Source organism: Artibeus jamaicensis, unplaced genomic scaffold (assembly GCF_021234435.1).
Source record: "Artibeus jamaicensis isolate MK-2021 breed Jamaican fruit bat unplaced genomic scaffold, CSHL_Jam_final contig_233, whole genome shotgun sequence".
NCBI lineage: Eukaryota > Metazoa > Chordata > Mammalia > Chiroptera > Phyllostomidae > Artibeus > Artibeus jamaicensis.
In genome coordinates, this window is record NW_026521486.1 from 64991977 (window position 1) to 65005011 (window position 13035).

The 13035-nt window shown below is 41.2% G+C and overlaps 1 protein-coding gene across 1 annotated transcript; it reads left to right on the plus strand.

Annotated features, from left to right (window-relative positions):
* Window positions 1–1613: 1613 nt before the first annotated feature.
* Window positions 1614–6160, plus strand: LYZ (lysozyme). Its single transcript, XM_037132145.2, has 4 exons — window positions 1614–1797; window positions 2752–2916; window positions 4629–4707; window positions 5249–6160. The coding sequence occupies exons 1-4, from the start codon at window positions 1662–1664 to the stop codon at window positions 5313–5315; spliced, it is 447 nt and encodes a 148-aa protein (XP_036988040.2). The 5' UTR covers window positions 1614–1661; the 3' UTR covers window positions 5316–6160.
* Window positions 6161–13035: the final 6875 nt, after the last annotated feature.

Below are 13035 nucleotides of genomic sequence, written 5' to 3' on the forward strand. Positions count from 1 at the left end.
TGGGAATCTCCAAGGCAGGTCACACAGTGTTAGCCAGGTTGTTGGAATTTCAGATATGGGAGCCAGCTTACTGGCTCTGTGGGGGGAGGGTTTAGCAAGGGGACAATGACCTCTGCTTGCCTGGATGCCAGACACTTAAGTTTCTCCCTGTATGCCTTTAAATTGCTACCATGGTGCTGGAGCTCAGAGGGAATGAGTCTGAGTAGATGAGTCTGTGTGTGGGTTCTTTAAGAGGAACTGCTTGGGGCTCCAGCAGTTTCTTTCCCTGATTCAATCTCTGTTGGTTTTTGCAGTCAGAACTTGTGGGGACTTATCATCCTGGCACTGGGATCCAAGGACCAGGGGCCTGGTGTGAGATGGGACTCCTTGCTCCAAGACGTCCCTCCCGAATTTTTATTCACGTGGGTGTGGGACCAGCCTGTCCTTTGTCTGTGCCCCTCCTACCAGTTTGGATGGATATGGTTTCTTTGACTCCATAGTTGTCAGACTTCATTCAGCTCAATTTCTGATGTCCCTGCGTGACGGTTGTTCTATATTTAAGTTGTAATTTTGATTTGGTTTTGTGAAGAGGTGAGCCATGTCTGCCTACACCTTTGTCTTGACCGGAAGTTCAGAGATATGTCTATTAATATGCACATCTCATATATATTCAAAGATGTGGCTAAAACTTGGACTTACGTAGCATCTTCACCAAGAACAATACATTTTAGAGAAATGACAAGATAGAGGAAATGAGTCTCAGACTTTAAAGTGCAACATAACCATGGGCGCTAAATTTACAAGGGGCTAATGGAAAATAGTGGCTGTCAGTAAAGTTTGTTATGTAGCACCCTCAACACTGCCTTGGGGTTGATAAGCATCTAGGATTGTAGGTGGTTAATTGCTGTATGGATTTATGATCTGCTTTCAGGCAAATAGCACAGAGAGGTTTTCATGAATATGAAGAACTCAGTTGCCTTCAGCTCAACATATTGCTTATGGTAAAGGGGCATATTCTGCTATTCTGCAGATTTCGTTATAATGCTCTTCTACATTATGATGACCCCTATGTTGTAAGGTGAAAATCTGAGGTAAGTCATTGTTGAAAAGGAGTTAGGAATGTTGTTCACATGAGGCTTATTTATAAACAAAAAAATTATCACAGTAACAAAAAAAAGTAAAACTAGAAATCTGGCTGAACAGCATGGTGTTGGGCTATATACCCATTAAAATGACAGACAGTGTGGCATATTCTTTTGTGCAAAGAATATATAAAATAATGTCAAGTGAAAAAGATTAGACAACATAGTGCACACGGAACAATTTAATGAAATGAGTGTCAATCAAAAATCAGAGCTCATTTTCAGTTGTGTAAAGTAATTCATTTGTTTTTCTTTTCTTTCTAGTTGCTTAAACGATAATAGGAGGAAGTTCCTGTTTGGGAAACAGTGCTTATACCAATTCTTCCTGAGCCAAGTCTTTAAACCATCTCATTTCTTCATTTTCCTCTAGGTTAATTCTTTTAACCTTTTAAAGTCAGTGAACCAAAAACCGATTCCTGTTTTCCACATATCTACGAGGGCGGGACCTCCAAACCATTAGGAGAAGAAGGAAGTTAAGAGGCGTTAAATACTGGGGCCAGACTACGCTGGCCAGGCTAGAGGTCTAGCTTTCCAGTCAACATGAAGGCTCTCCTTGTTCTGGGGCTTGTCCTGCTTTCTGTCACCGTCCAGGGCAAGGTCTTTGAAAGGTGCGAGCTGGCCAGGACTCTAAAAAGGCTTGGAATGGATGGCTACAGGGGAATCAGCCTGGCCAACTGTAAGTTAACTCTTTTTCAGATGTCCAAGTAGTCAGCCAGGTGTGGAACAGATTCTAATAGATTCTAATAAAATCTAATAGAATCTAATAGAGTCTAACAGATTCTAATAAAAAAAGGGGTTTTGAGCGAATGGACTCTAAAAAAATTTCTTTGAGGGTTTGTAGTCTTAAAATGGTTAAAAATAGAAACTTGTTCCTTTAGAATCAGATACACCAATAAAGGAATGAGGGCATGGGTGGGGAGGTGCAAAATTCCATGCCGTTCTAAAGAAACCACAGCCCATTGGACCTTTTGAGTGCCACTAAATTTGCCATTTGACTCAGACTCAGTGGCACATGACCGATGCATCTGAGCACCTGAGGAATCTCTGTGAAGTCTTTGGTACTCGATTCCAGCCATTTTTCATGTGGAACTGGGGTTCTGTGAGTGTAGAGTAATGCAGCATTTTTCTTTTTTTTTTTTTAATTCCCCTGCATGACACAGGGCTTTTAATAGCAAAGTTTAAAAAAAATTATGTTGAACTCTCAACACAGAAACAGTAGGAACCTGTCTCCCTTCAGTCATTGTTTAAAGAAGGGTCCTGGAAATGCAGCATGAAATGACATTTTGTTATTCTTACTCACTCTAGTTGATTAACTGTTTTCATTTTCTTTCATGCAATCCAACAGGCACCTGTGTAAAAGCTACTTTATGTGTTAGTCCACATTTTACAATGTAATCGCTGTATTTTTAGATTGAATTCAGACATTTTCCCTTAATAACTATTTTCAAATGAATGAGTGAATAGTCTGATGTATATATGGATGGATGGACAGATGAAATAGTCTTTCTGCTGTACATTTTTATACTAATAAAGTCGCTAATAAAAAAGAAATTAGCCATATAGAACTGATTATTGTATGCAGTATGTCATGTGATGTTGCTCTTTGTTACTAAAAATCAGTTCTTTTCAGGGATGTGCTTGGCCAGATGGGAAAGCAGCTACAACACACGAGCTACAAACTACAATCCTTCAAGCCGAAGCACCGACTACGGGATATTTCAGATCAATAGCCGCTACTGGTGTAATGACGGCAAAACCCCACGAGCAGTGAACGCCTGCGGCATATCCTGCAACGGTAAGACAGAGTCTCGTCTGAGTGATGACCCAGGACCCGGCAGGTTACACTCACAGGACACATTCAATACAAATGAAAAGTTTTGAAAAATTCATCAGAGACCTAGACTCTATCAAAACTTCTAGAAACTCTTTATTCTCCTCCTCATAATTTCCTAAGTCAGAAATTAGGAGCTGGTATCATAAAAGTTTTCTGTTTTCTCATACACAAAAGTCCTGGAATGACCCACACTTATTTGAGGATGTTTAGGGATAATTTGGTTGCGTGGTCCTTTTTTAAAAAGTTGCTTTTGCTTTTTAAATACGAAATGTTCTAAATACATAGAAAATTCGAGACATTTGTGTAATAAGATGTCACGTGCCCATCACATACTTTAACAGTTGTTAACATCTTGCCATATTTATTTATGTGCACATATGTACATTTTTTTGCTGAGTGATTTTGAAGTAAATTAGAAACATGATATTTCATTAGTAAATTCTTTAGCTTTCATCTCCAAAAAATACAGTGCCTATATAATTATTGTCATATCGAACAAGGTAATGAACTAATTTGTTTAATGGGGTGAAACAAATGTTCTATTAAACTCATAAAAATGAATAATCTGTGGAATCTTTAGTGCATAAAATATTGGAGCAGTATTGTAAAATTGATGTTAAATTTCTAAATCTTAAAAATTCCTCATAGAGAAGGTTATTCTTAGAATATTCTTTTGAAACCAGTTAATTTATTTAAAAATATTTCTGTGGTCACTGAATAAAGATTCTCACAGCCAAAAGACATATGACCACCTGTAACTTTTGGTATACATTCTTCTGGCTCATATATCAATCATGCATATGAATGTAAAGCTGTATCACACACATGTATATATACAAACAGGCAATCAATGTGTGTTTTAACAAGAATGAATGAGACTGTATATGCTGTTTTACAGTTTGCTCTTTCATACACAATTATTTCTATTTTAACAAGTACCAATCTTTATTATTTTAAAAGGATGAATAGAACTCCACTATATAAATAGTCTCCAATTCATTTTTTATTTTTTATTTTAATAATGTATTTTATTTATCCCACTAGATTAAAATCTCATTATTTAACATAATATAAAATTATTAATTTATGTTCATAATAGGTCTTTTAAATCCAGTTTGTAGTCTAAGTTTGTAACACTCAATCTGGACTAGCCACATTTCGAGTACTCAGCACATCCTGGTGATGAAATAAATATTTAAATACCATATCCCACCTAACGAGGCTTAGTCTCTACTTTATTGATTCAACCTTTTGCTGTTAAGCACTCAGGCTGCTTTCCATGTTCTGCTTTTATTAATCGCAATGAAAGAAACGCCTTGTGAGCACTTCTTATTGTTGCTTTAGGGGAAATTTCTAGTAGTAGAATTGCTCATTTAAAAATTGCTAGGTTGGTTCCTGTTTTTTTTTTTAATTTTATTTTTTATAGTGCCTATTACAAAGCAAAGCATCATATTGGTTAATAATTCCGGAGCTTCCAATGACTTTGGTAAATGAGAAACAGAATGGTTTAGGTCATGCCAAATGGGACAGAATGAAGAAAACATTTCCCCCCACCATTCACAGATACATGGACTCATGAAAAATAATTATAGTGTCCATTTAGCTTAAGGGAATAAAACTTACAATGAAATTTCTGTGACAGTTGTTTTCATTCCTCACCACCTCTTTTTCAGTTTTGCTGCAAGACGACATCACTCAAGCCGTAGACTGTGCAAAGAGGGTTGTCAGGGATCCACAAGGCATCAGAGCCTGGTACGTTTTAAGCATTTAAGGGGAAAAAGCTATTTCACCCTACTGTTAGGAGAGAAGCCAGAGAAGGTTTTCAGAGGCCACGGTCTGCTGCTGAGAACTGAAAGTCGTAGCTTTAGATTTAATGCTAAATAAACAAAGTGTCACTTAGGCGCAACAACTTCCAACTAATTCAGAATCTTTTTCTTTTACTTCTCAATTAATTTTAGGGGATTCTAGAATTTTTAAGATACTCTACATTCTACCAGTTCCTTCTGATATTTTGAAAACTTTGGGAGTGAGGTAAATGTGGAATGCACTTTGCAGTCGCTGTCAGGGAATGCCCATGCCTGTTGGGTTCCGCATTCCACGTTAGCGAGGGCTCGGGGAGAAGGGAAGTACTTGGTGTGCGTTGCTCCATTTAGTATGGCAACATCTGCATCTACCAGTCGTCTGTATGTCATACATTGATAAAATGTTTTGTTCTCCCAAAGCATGGGGCATGTGTGTATTATCATAAGACATGCTTTAACCTGGTCACCGATTGCTTTGCCTTTCCCCACAGGGTGGCGTGGAGAAATCGTTGTCAGAACCAAGATGTCTCTTCGTATGTTCAGGGTTGTAGATTGTAACTGGAATTGTCCTTCTGCAGCTCATTTTGTCTCTTTTTTATATTAAGAGAGTAGTTGAGTGAAACAAACTGTCCTTTCAAACAAATCATGTTTTTACAGAAGCAGGAGCAAAATGCAGTCTTTCTTCTAAGAGGCTAATGTTTTCCAATGTGTTTATTATGGGGTAGTAAGCCTAGAATACTTCTCGGTTTGCTAAGAACTAATGCTGGTGAAAATTTATCTAAAATATTGATTATCAAATACCTCTCCAGTATGTTCAGTTCTTAATCAAAGAAATAACCCAGACTTCATCTTGAATGATATAGGTATGCCTCAATATTTGATAAATATGTAGCAAAAGACTGTTGTAAAACACACTGATCTTAGGCAAAATCTCAGTTGTGTAGGCATTTGATGTCTTCATCTGTTTGGTCACCTCTCCAAATAGCGAACGATAAATAATCATTCTTTGTTGCGCAATATATAATTTACAAAGAGCAGAGTGCCAAATGCCTTGAAATGGAAACAGCCTGAATCAAGAGTTTTGTTTTCACAAAGCATGACCTTTGGTTTAAATGTTTTCTTAGAAATGTTGCTTTTATACAGCTTTAAAAATGAACTCAATTTATATATCCATCTATTTTAGCCCTTTAAAGTACTCTTTTATGCATCTTGCTAATCATGAAGGAATTTGAAGAAGGATTAGATGTACTGTTCCTGTTTCTTAATTTTATAAGCTTAGATTCAAGCATTATGACTAAACTGGAGGCAGATGAGTTTGCAAGCATTTAAGTAATTGCTAATCAATCGCCAGTGTGATATTATCATGTAAAAAAAAGCATTATCAATAAAGTCTTTGCAACTCATACCTTGTCTGTCTTTGTTTAGAGCCCTCTAGTGTCTGAAGAAAAAAATATATATATTCGAAATAAATGACTTGGACCTCTTAATATTTTCTTATATCCTCATCTGTACCCAAACAGCTGGGTATTGCCAGGAAAAAATCCACGAGCATGCTGACATATCTCACTTCAAATTCACAACCACAAGTCCCATGGGGCCCTCAAGTCTGCCGGGCCATCTGAGTCACTTCCCCGGTCCTTCACTGTCAGTGTCCCCGCTCTCCAAAATAGCTATCACTGTTTGACTTTCCTTCTCTCTCCAAAGCCCCGACACACATATCCAACCGCTCACCTTGGCCTCATCTCTGCTCTCAGCATTGGCCTCATATTGAGACAGGATAGTGAGAATTTGGCAAGCGGCACAGGAAACAGACAGGGAGCTGGACACAACGGCGGAGCAATTTACAGCCGGGCGCAGATGGTAACCTCCCTGGACTTAGTTGTATTTCAGCTTTGGGCCCAGAAAATCAGCAAAACCGGGTGGGTGACACCAGGACCAACTGCAATGACTAAAGACGCCCTGCGCTGCCACTGGCCAATCAGAGGAGACCATGATCTTGAAAGGGCACTCCTGGAAAAATGAATATTCTACTGAAATCCTCTCATGAAGACTCCCCTAAGGCTTCTGCCTGCAAGAGAGGGATGAAAGCCTCAAGACAAAGGACGCAGGGATGCTCTCCACGTTCTTCCTTTGGGGAGCAGCCTGTGCCATTGCCTTTCCCTTCTCCCCACTTCCCCTTCCCTTGTTTCCCCACAGGCACTCGCCTCCTAAACTCTAAGGCAGTAGGCAGTTGGCAGCTTGTCCCAGGCTCATCCCCGACCCTGTTCCCAGAGCCCCCTTTGCTCTGACTTCCCAGTGAACCAAGGCAGCCCAGACTAGGCTCTCCTATTGCTTCCTCTATGCTAAGCCCTTCCTTGTTTCACTGTCCCGGCTTTAATAAATGCATCCTCACAGTCACCTGGACTCTGTTCTGAAATCTTTCCTACACGAAGTCAAAGACCCACGCACTGTAGCTGGCCTTAGGCAGACCCATGCAGGGCCAGGCCCCTGTCCTGTGAGAGAATAGAAGCAGTCTCATACAAAAACTCTCCCCTCCTTGTCACCATAACGGGTAACACTGCCACAGGAGAAACTCCCAGACATTTGGTTCTTCTTGCCAAGGCAGTAAAGAATTTAAGATTGGGAAGCCAATTAGCGTGCAAGCAGGGCTTATTGGTGACCAGTCCACATGGAAGAGAATGGGCCTAGCTAAGGTGCGATCGGAGGCCGAAAGGCAGGTAGCAGGATAAGGGTGGCGAAGGTAATGGTGGCCAAAGGCCAGGGTGGTACGGGAATGTACACACGGCCAGCGGCCAGGTGATGTGGGGCCATGCAGCCTGGCCAGGCAGCCAGAGAGTCAGGAGCGCCAAGCCCGAGTCCTTCGTTCTAAGGACCTATATATAGTTGGCAGGGCATGGGGTGAGGTGGTTGCATACTGACTGCCAGTAAAGGTGGTGCCAGCTTTTTCCAAGTCAGGGCGGAACTACCCAAAGGTATTAATGGGCTTCTTCCTTTAGGCCCTACGGGCCCTTTCAGGCCTTTGAGGCCCTGGGACGAAAGCACAGTTTCAAAGGCTTTCTTTCCCAGATAATGGAAAAGCTACAGAAAATTTCAAAAACTGCTGAGTCAGTGGGTGGGCTATGTATCCCTCCTCCTCCCTGCCTTTGTTTCCCCTCTGGCTGCTCATTCCAAGAAGGTGGTACCTTGGGAGCTCTGTCCATAGCCACCGCACGGGAGAAGGCAGCCACGCCGCACCGCCCGCCCTGCACAGCCGGCACAGAGGCCTGCAGGTTTCGGTGTGGCCCAGCACCCACCTGCAGCCACAGATGTGGAGCAGCCTGATAAACACCCTTCGGACACAAGCGAAGGTAAAAAAAAACGAAGGCACCATTTAAAAAGGCAAAAAGACTATTTCGTTGGTTCAGAAGCTGTAGATGTCATTTTTTCTCACCCAATTCAGAATAAATATTGTGGTGATGTAGACATTCCTCAGGTCAAAGTGGTAAGAATGTGTCAAGCGCTTACGAACTACAAAGTATTTGAAGCAGTTCCTACCAAAGTTTTTAGAAAAGACAAAAACCCTGCGTTTGAAGATAGTAGTTGCAGCCCTTATGGATTCACAACAATACCTAATGAAGACAGTCAGTTTGGCAAAGAGAGGTAACTACATTCACGTTCCAGGTAAACAGATACATTATTTAAGTCATCTGATATCAGATCGGCAAGTTTAGAGGATCTCTGGGGAAATCTGAGTTTAAAGCCTGCTAACTGCCCTCCTGTAAACTGGAACAACACTTTCCCTAGGTCCACTCTTCCTTCCTTCCCTGCTGTTACTGGGAGGAAGGCTTCGGGTCCTGCCAAAGGCAGCGTCTCCACATGCAATCTCCATCACCTCCCTCTCAGGGCCCTCAAGTTAGTCTGAGTGTGTCCTGCATCCTGAGTTTCTCCCTCTTTGCTGAGTCACCCCGTCATTGTCCAAACTGCCCCAGTAACCTCCATTACAAAGAACTTTCCGTTGACCCCACACAACCCTCCAACTGCTACACCATTCTCTGCTCTGTTTACAGCAACCCTTCGAAAGTGCGATGTCTCTCCTCACCAATTCCACATCTTCACCTCCCAGCCTCTTTTCACCCTTTCTTAATCCACCTGTTATTCCGACTGTGCTAAACTGCGACTCCATGACTTCTCTCATGGCTCCCTGTGGCCAATGTCAGTGACCACCTGTTCTCTGTTCATCTGCAAAGTGAGCCATTTTATGCTTCTAGAAAACTGTTCCTCCTTTCGCTTCTCCCCGTTCACATCCTGCCTCCCTGGTTGCTCCTTCTCACTCCCTGGTTGGCTCTTCCTCTGCCGCTTAATTTCTAACTGTGGGAGTGTGTCCCAAGGCCCAAGCTTCTAACCATTTGGTAGACTAATATTTTACTTATTTTCTAATTTGTCTCTTCTTGCTGAAATATAACTTTCAAAAGAAACATTTTCCCATTTTTCAAAGACATTGAAATAATCTAAATCTTTCCTAAACCGTGCAAGCACAGTACTGAGTCCTTTTATTTATTAATAATTTGAGAGCAAATTATCAACACAGTGTCCAGTGGCCCTGAATCATTCAGCGTGTAATTCCTAAAAATCTCAAAACATCATATAAATCAGGAACTTAACGTTGATACACTACTGCCACCTAATCATCATCAGATCCCATTCATTTCATAATTGTCCCCATAAGTACTTTTTGTAATAAAAAGGTCTAATTCAGAATTATGTGTTGTATTTGGTTGGCATGTTTCTCTTTTGTTTTTGTTTTTTTTTTAGTTGTCTTTAATCTGGATCATTTCTTCAGTTTCCTTCTTACTTTTTTTTTTAATCTTAAAAGATTTTATTTATTTATCTTTAGAGGGGAAGGGAGGGAGAGAGGGAGAGAAACATCAATGTGTGGTTGCCTCTCATGCGTCCCCTGCTGGGAACTGGTCTGCAACCCAGGCATGTGCCCTGACTGGGAATCAATTGCGATCCCTTAGTTCGCAGGCCTGCACTCAATCCACTGAGCTATACCAGCTAGGGCTCTTCAGTTTAAGACTTTCACACTTTTTAAAAAAGATTTTACTTATTTATTTTTAGAGAGAGGGAGAGAAAGATCAGTATGTGGTTGCCTCTCACGTGGCCCCCAGTGGGGACCTGGCCCACAACCCTGGCATGTGCCCTGACTAGGAATCCAACCGGCAACCCTTTGGTTCACAGGCCAGCACTCAATCCCCTGAGCCACACCAGCCAGGGCAAGACTTTCACACTTTCGACGGCTATAGGCCTGTGATGTTGTAAAATGTCCTAAGTTTTTTTCTGATGCTCCCTTGATTAGATTAGGTTATGGGTCTTTGGCAGGAATAGCACAGAAGTAATGCTGTGCTCTCCTCATTGCATCCTCTCAGGTGGCATGTAGTTTTGAACATGCTCTGTTACGGATAATGTTCACTCTGATCACTTGATTAAGGTGATATTCACAAGTTACCTCCACTGTAAAGTATTTGAGGGGGTTAAGGTACTTTGAGACTGTTCCTTATTAAAATTTAAATTTATATATTATTTATTATATCAGTATGGCCAAATGATTTCCTACTTGACTCAGATTATAATGGGCTATAATCCATTACTATCATTTATTTTGATGGTCACACTGTCCCTGATTTGGCCAGTGGAAACCCTGCAAGATAGATTCTGTGTCATTTTGCAATGTCTCCATAATTCTCTGAGCACTCTCTTATTTTTCAGCACGAGATATTCCAAGGCTCACCTCGTTCTGTTCCCATTCCAGCCCTGAAATCAGCCATTTCTCTAACAAGCCTTGATTCCTCAGAGTGGATAATGGTATTTAAAAAAACAAGATCTGGGCACTGGCGTTTCACTGGCCCCACCAATGGACAGAGCTAGAAGATACATGTATTTATACAACATTTATCTCTGTATCCACCTATTTATGTTGAACTCACATCAATATCTCCAATTCTGATCCCACATCACAGCGCGTTACTCAAGTTTTCTCCTTTTCCATGTTGGTAACTCCTTTCTCTGACACTGACAAACCTGGCTTCCATTGTCCTTAGCATCCGTAAAATGTAGTCTTCGTACGTGTATGTATTTGATTAGTTTGCCTGTTGGCAACCTGTCTCCCAACACTGCCACATCATGGAATAGACGGGTTCCAATACCCATCATTGGGCTTCCTCTTCTCCCACTGGGCACCGTATTTGCTATGTTACATCTTTCACATGTCACGCTGGGCCACTGTTCTTTCCCATGTTGAAATCATTGTTTGTTTTTGCTCATATTTCAGACACCTGGAGCAGTGCCTGGTGATGAGGTCACCAGCCAGCAGTGTCCACAGCACTATGGGTGAGACAGGACAAATTCACACGGACTACTGAGTTCTGTGGAGGAAAAGGGATGGCACAGCCACTCTCTCAAGGGGAGAGTGCACTGACCCTGGCCTTGACAAACCTTTATTGCTTTTCTGGGCACATTACATTGAGGGTGGTCCTCATTTACTATGCACAGGTTGGTTTTAGGTGGTTGCTTTTATAGAAAATAAAGGAAAGGATCTTGCTAATTACATCAATAAAGAAGGATATTTTCAAATGTAAAGGGAAAAGTGGTTGAACTGGTTACACTTCTCCTTGGAAGGTTTAACATTGATTTTAGGAAGTTACTTTAAAGATATGCAGTAAATGTTTGCTGCCTCAATTCCGGGTGACGGAGTTTTAGCAAAAAGCAAGTCTCATAGCAGTCTAGGTACAATGCAGGCCTGATTCCCCATGGGAGAACCTATCTGTGGGCATGCGCCCTGTGTATCAGACCTCACTTTCCACTGGCCTTGCCGAGTGGGAGCTGGGCCCATCCCATGCAGAACAGTCTCCTATAGCCTAGAACATGATACACAAGCAGTAAATATCAGCTGACTTCATCTTTTTTTGATTATTTAGTATATCCCCCAATGTTAAGCAATCTAAGATTTTTTCTAATTTATCAAGTCCATATGAACCCAGTACAACAGCTTCTGGGATTCCTAGGTTCAAGCCCCAAGTCTATGTGACTGCAGTGACTAGACCAACCATGGGAGGGCAGCAGAGGGACCCAATACAGGTGCCACCTTATGCTTCAAGATTCTGGGACCATTCAGATATGTGAAGAAACCCAGAAAGAATATAGGTTTATTCATATCAGGATATCCAGAGGTGTGTGAAGAATGGGTCAATGTAGGGGAGAGAGACTTGAAGACTGATAAGTCAGTTGCAGAGATGGAAGGTGTTCAAGAAGCACCAGGATGGCCCAGCAGCACAGGCTGACCGGAGAAACCACCAGAGATTAGCAAAAGTTGGCTGAAGAAAGTGATGTTCGTTGGAGATTTTGCTTAGAGTTTTTGATAACACACTATTTTTTAGCTATACCTGTTGTTTTAGTACAATCAACTTCTCAAAACAAATTCTGTTTTTATTACGGAAGTGGAATAAAAATCAATATCAATGTTAGATCATTTTTAAAAGAAACTCAGTTCTTGTGTTGTTTAGCTCCACCCCAGTATAGTATTTCAAATGGAGAGTGATATTCCAGATAACTGAGCTCTTCATGTGGCTATAATTGTTTTTTAAGTGTATTTTATTGATTATGCTATTCTAGTCATCCTTTTTTCCTCCCTACTATGCCTCTTCCCCTGCACCCCCTACGCACCAGCGTACCCCTCCTTTAGTTCACATCCATGGGTCGTACATATAGTTCTTTTGCTTCTCCATTTCCTATACTATTCTTAATTTTTCCCTGTCTATTTGTACCTACCATTCATGCTTCTTATTCCCTGTACCTTTTCCCCTATCCTCCCCTCACCCCCTTGACACTGATAACCTTTCCTGTGTTCTCTATTTCTGTGATTCTGTTCCTGTTCTAATTGTTTAGTTTGTTTTTGTTTTATTTAGGTCCAGTTGTTGATAACTGTCAGTTTATCATTTTACTGTTCATAGTTCTGAGCTTCTTTTTTTGGATAAATCTCTTTAACATTTCATATAGTAAGGCCTTGGTGATGACAAACTCCTTTAATTTGACCTTATCTGGGAAGCACTTTATCTGCCCTGCCATTCTAAATGAAAGCTTTGTTGGATAGAGTAATCTTGGATATAGGTCTCTGGCTTTCATGACTCCGTATGCTTTTTTCCAGCCCCTTCTTGCCTGCAAGGTTTCTTTTGAGAAATCAGCTGAGAGTCTTCTGGGAACTCCTTGCTAGGTAACTGTCTCCTTTTCTCTTGCTGCTTTTAAG

What these genes read in the sequence shown, in the direction of transcription:
- LYZ (XM_037132145.2), top strand. Translation starts at nt 1,662, where the DNA reads ATGAAGGCTCTCCTTGTTCTGGGGCTTGTCCTGCTTTCTGTCACCGTC. An exon ending in CTGCGGCATATCCTGCAACG is followed by an intron (nt 2,917 to 4,628) that starts GTAAGACAGAGT and finishes CCTCTTTTTCAG; the next exon opens with TTTTGCTGCAAGACGACATC. An exon ending in CCACAAGGCATCAGAGCCTG is followed by an intron (nt 4,708 to 5,248) that starts GTACGTTTTAAG and finishes CTTTCCCCACAG; the next exon opens with GGTGGCGTGGAGAAATCGTT.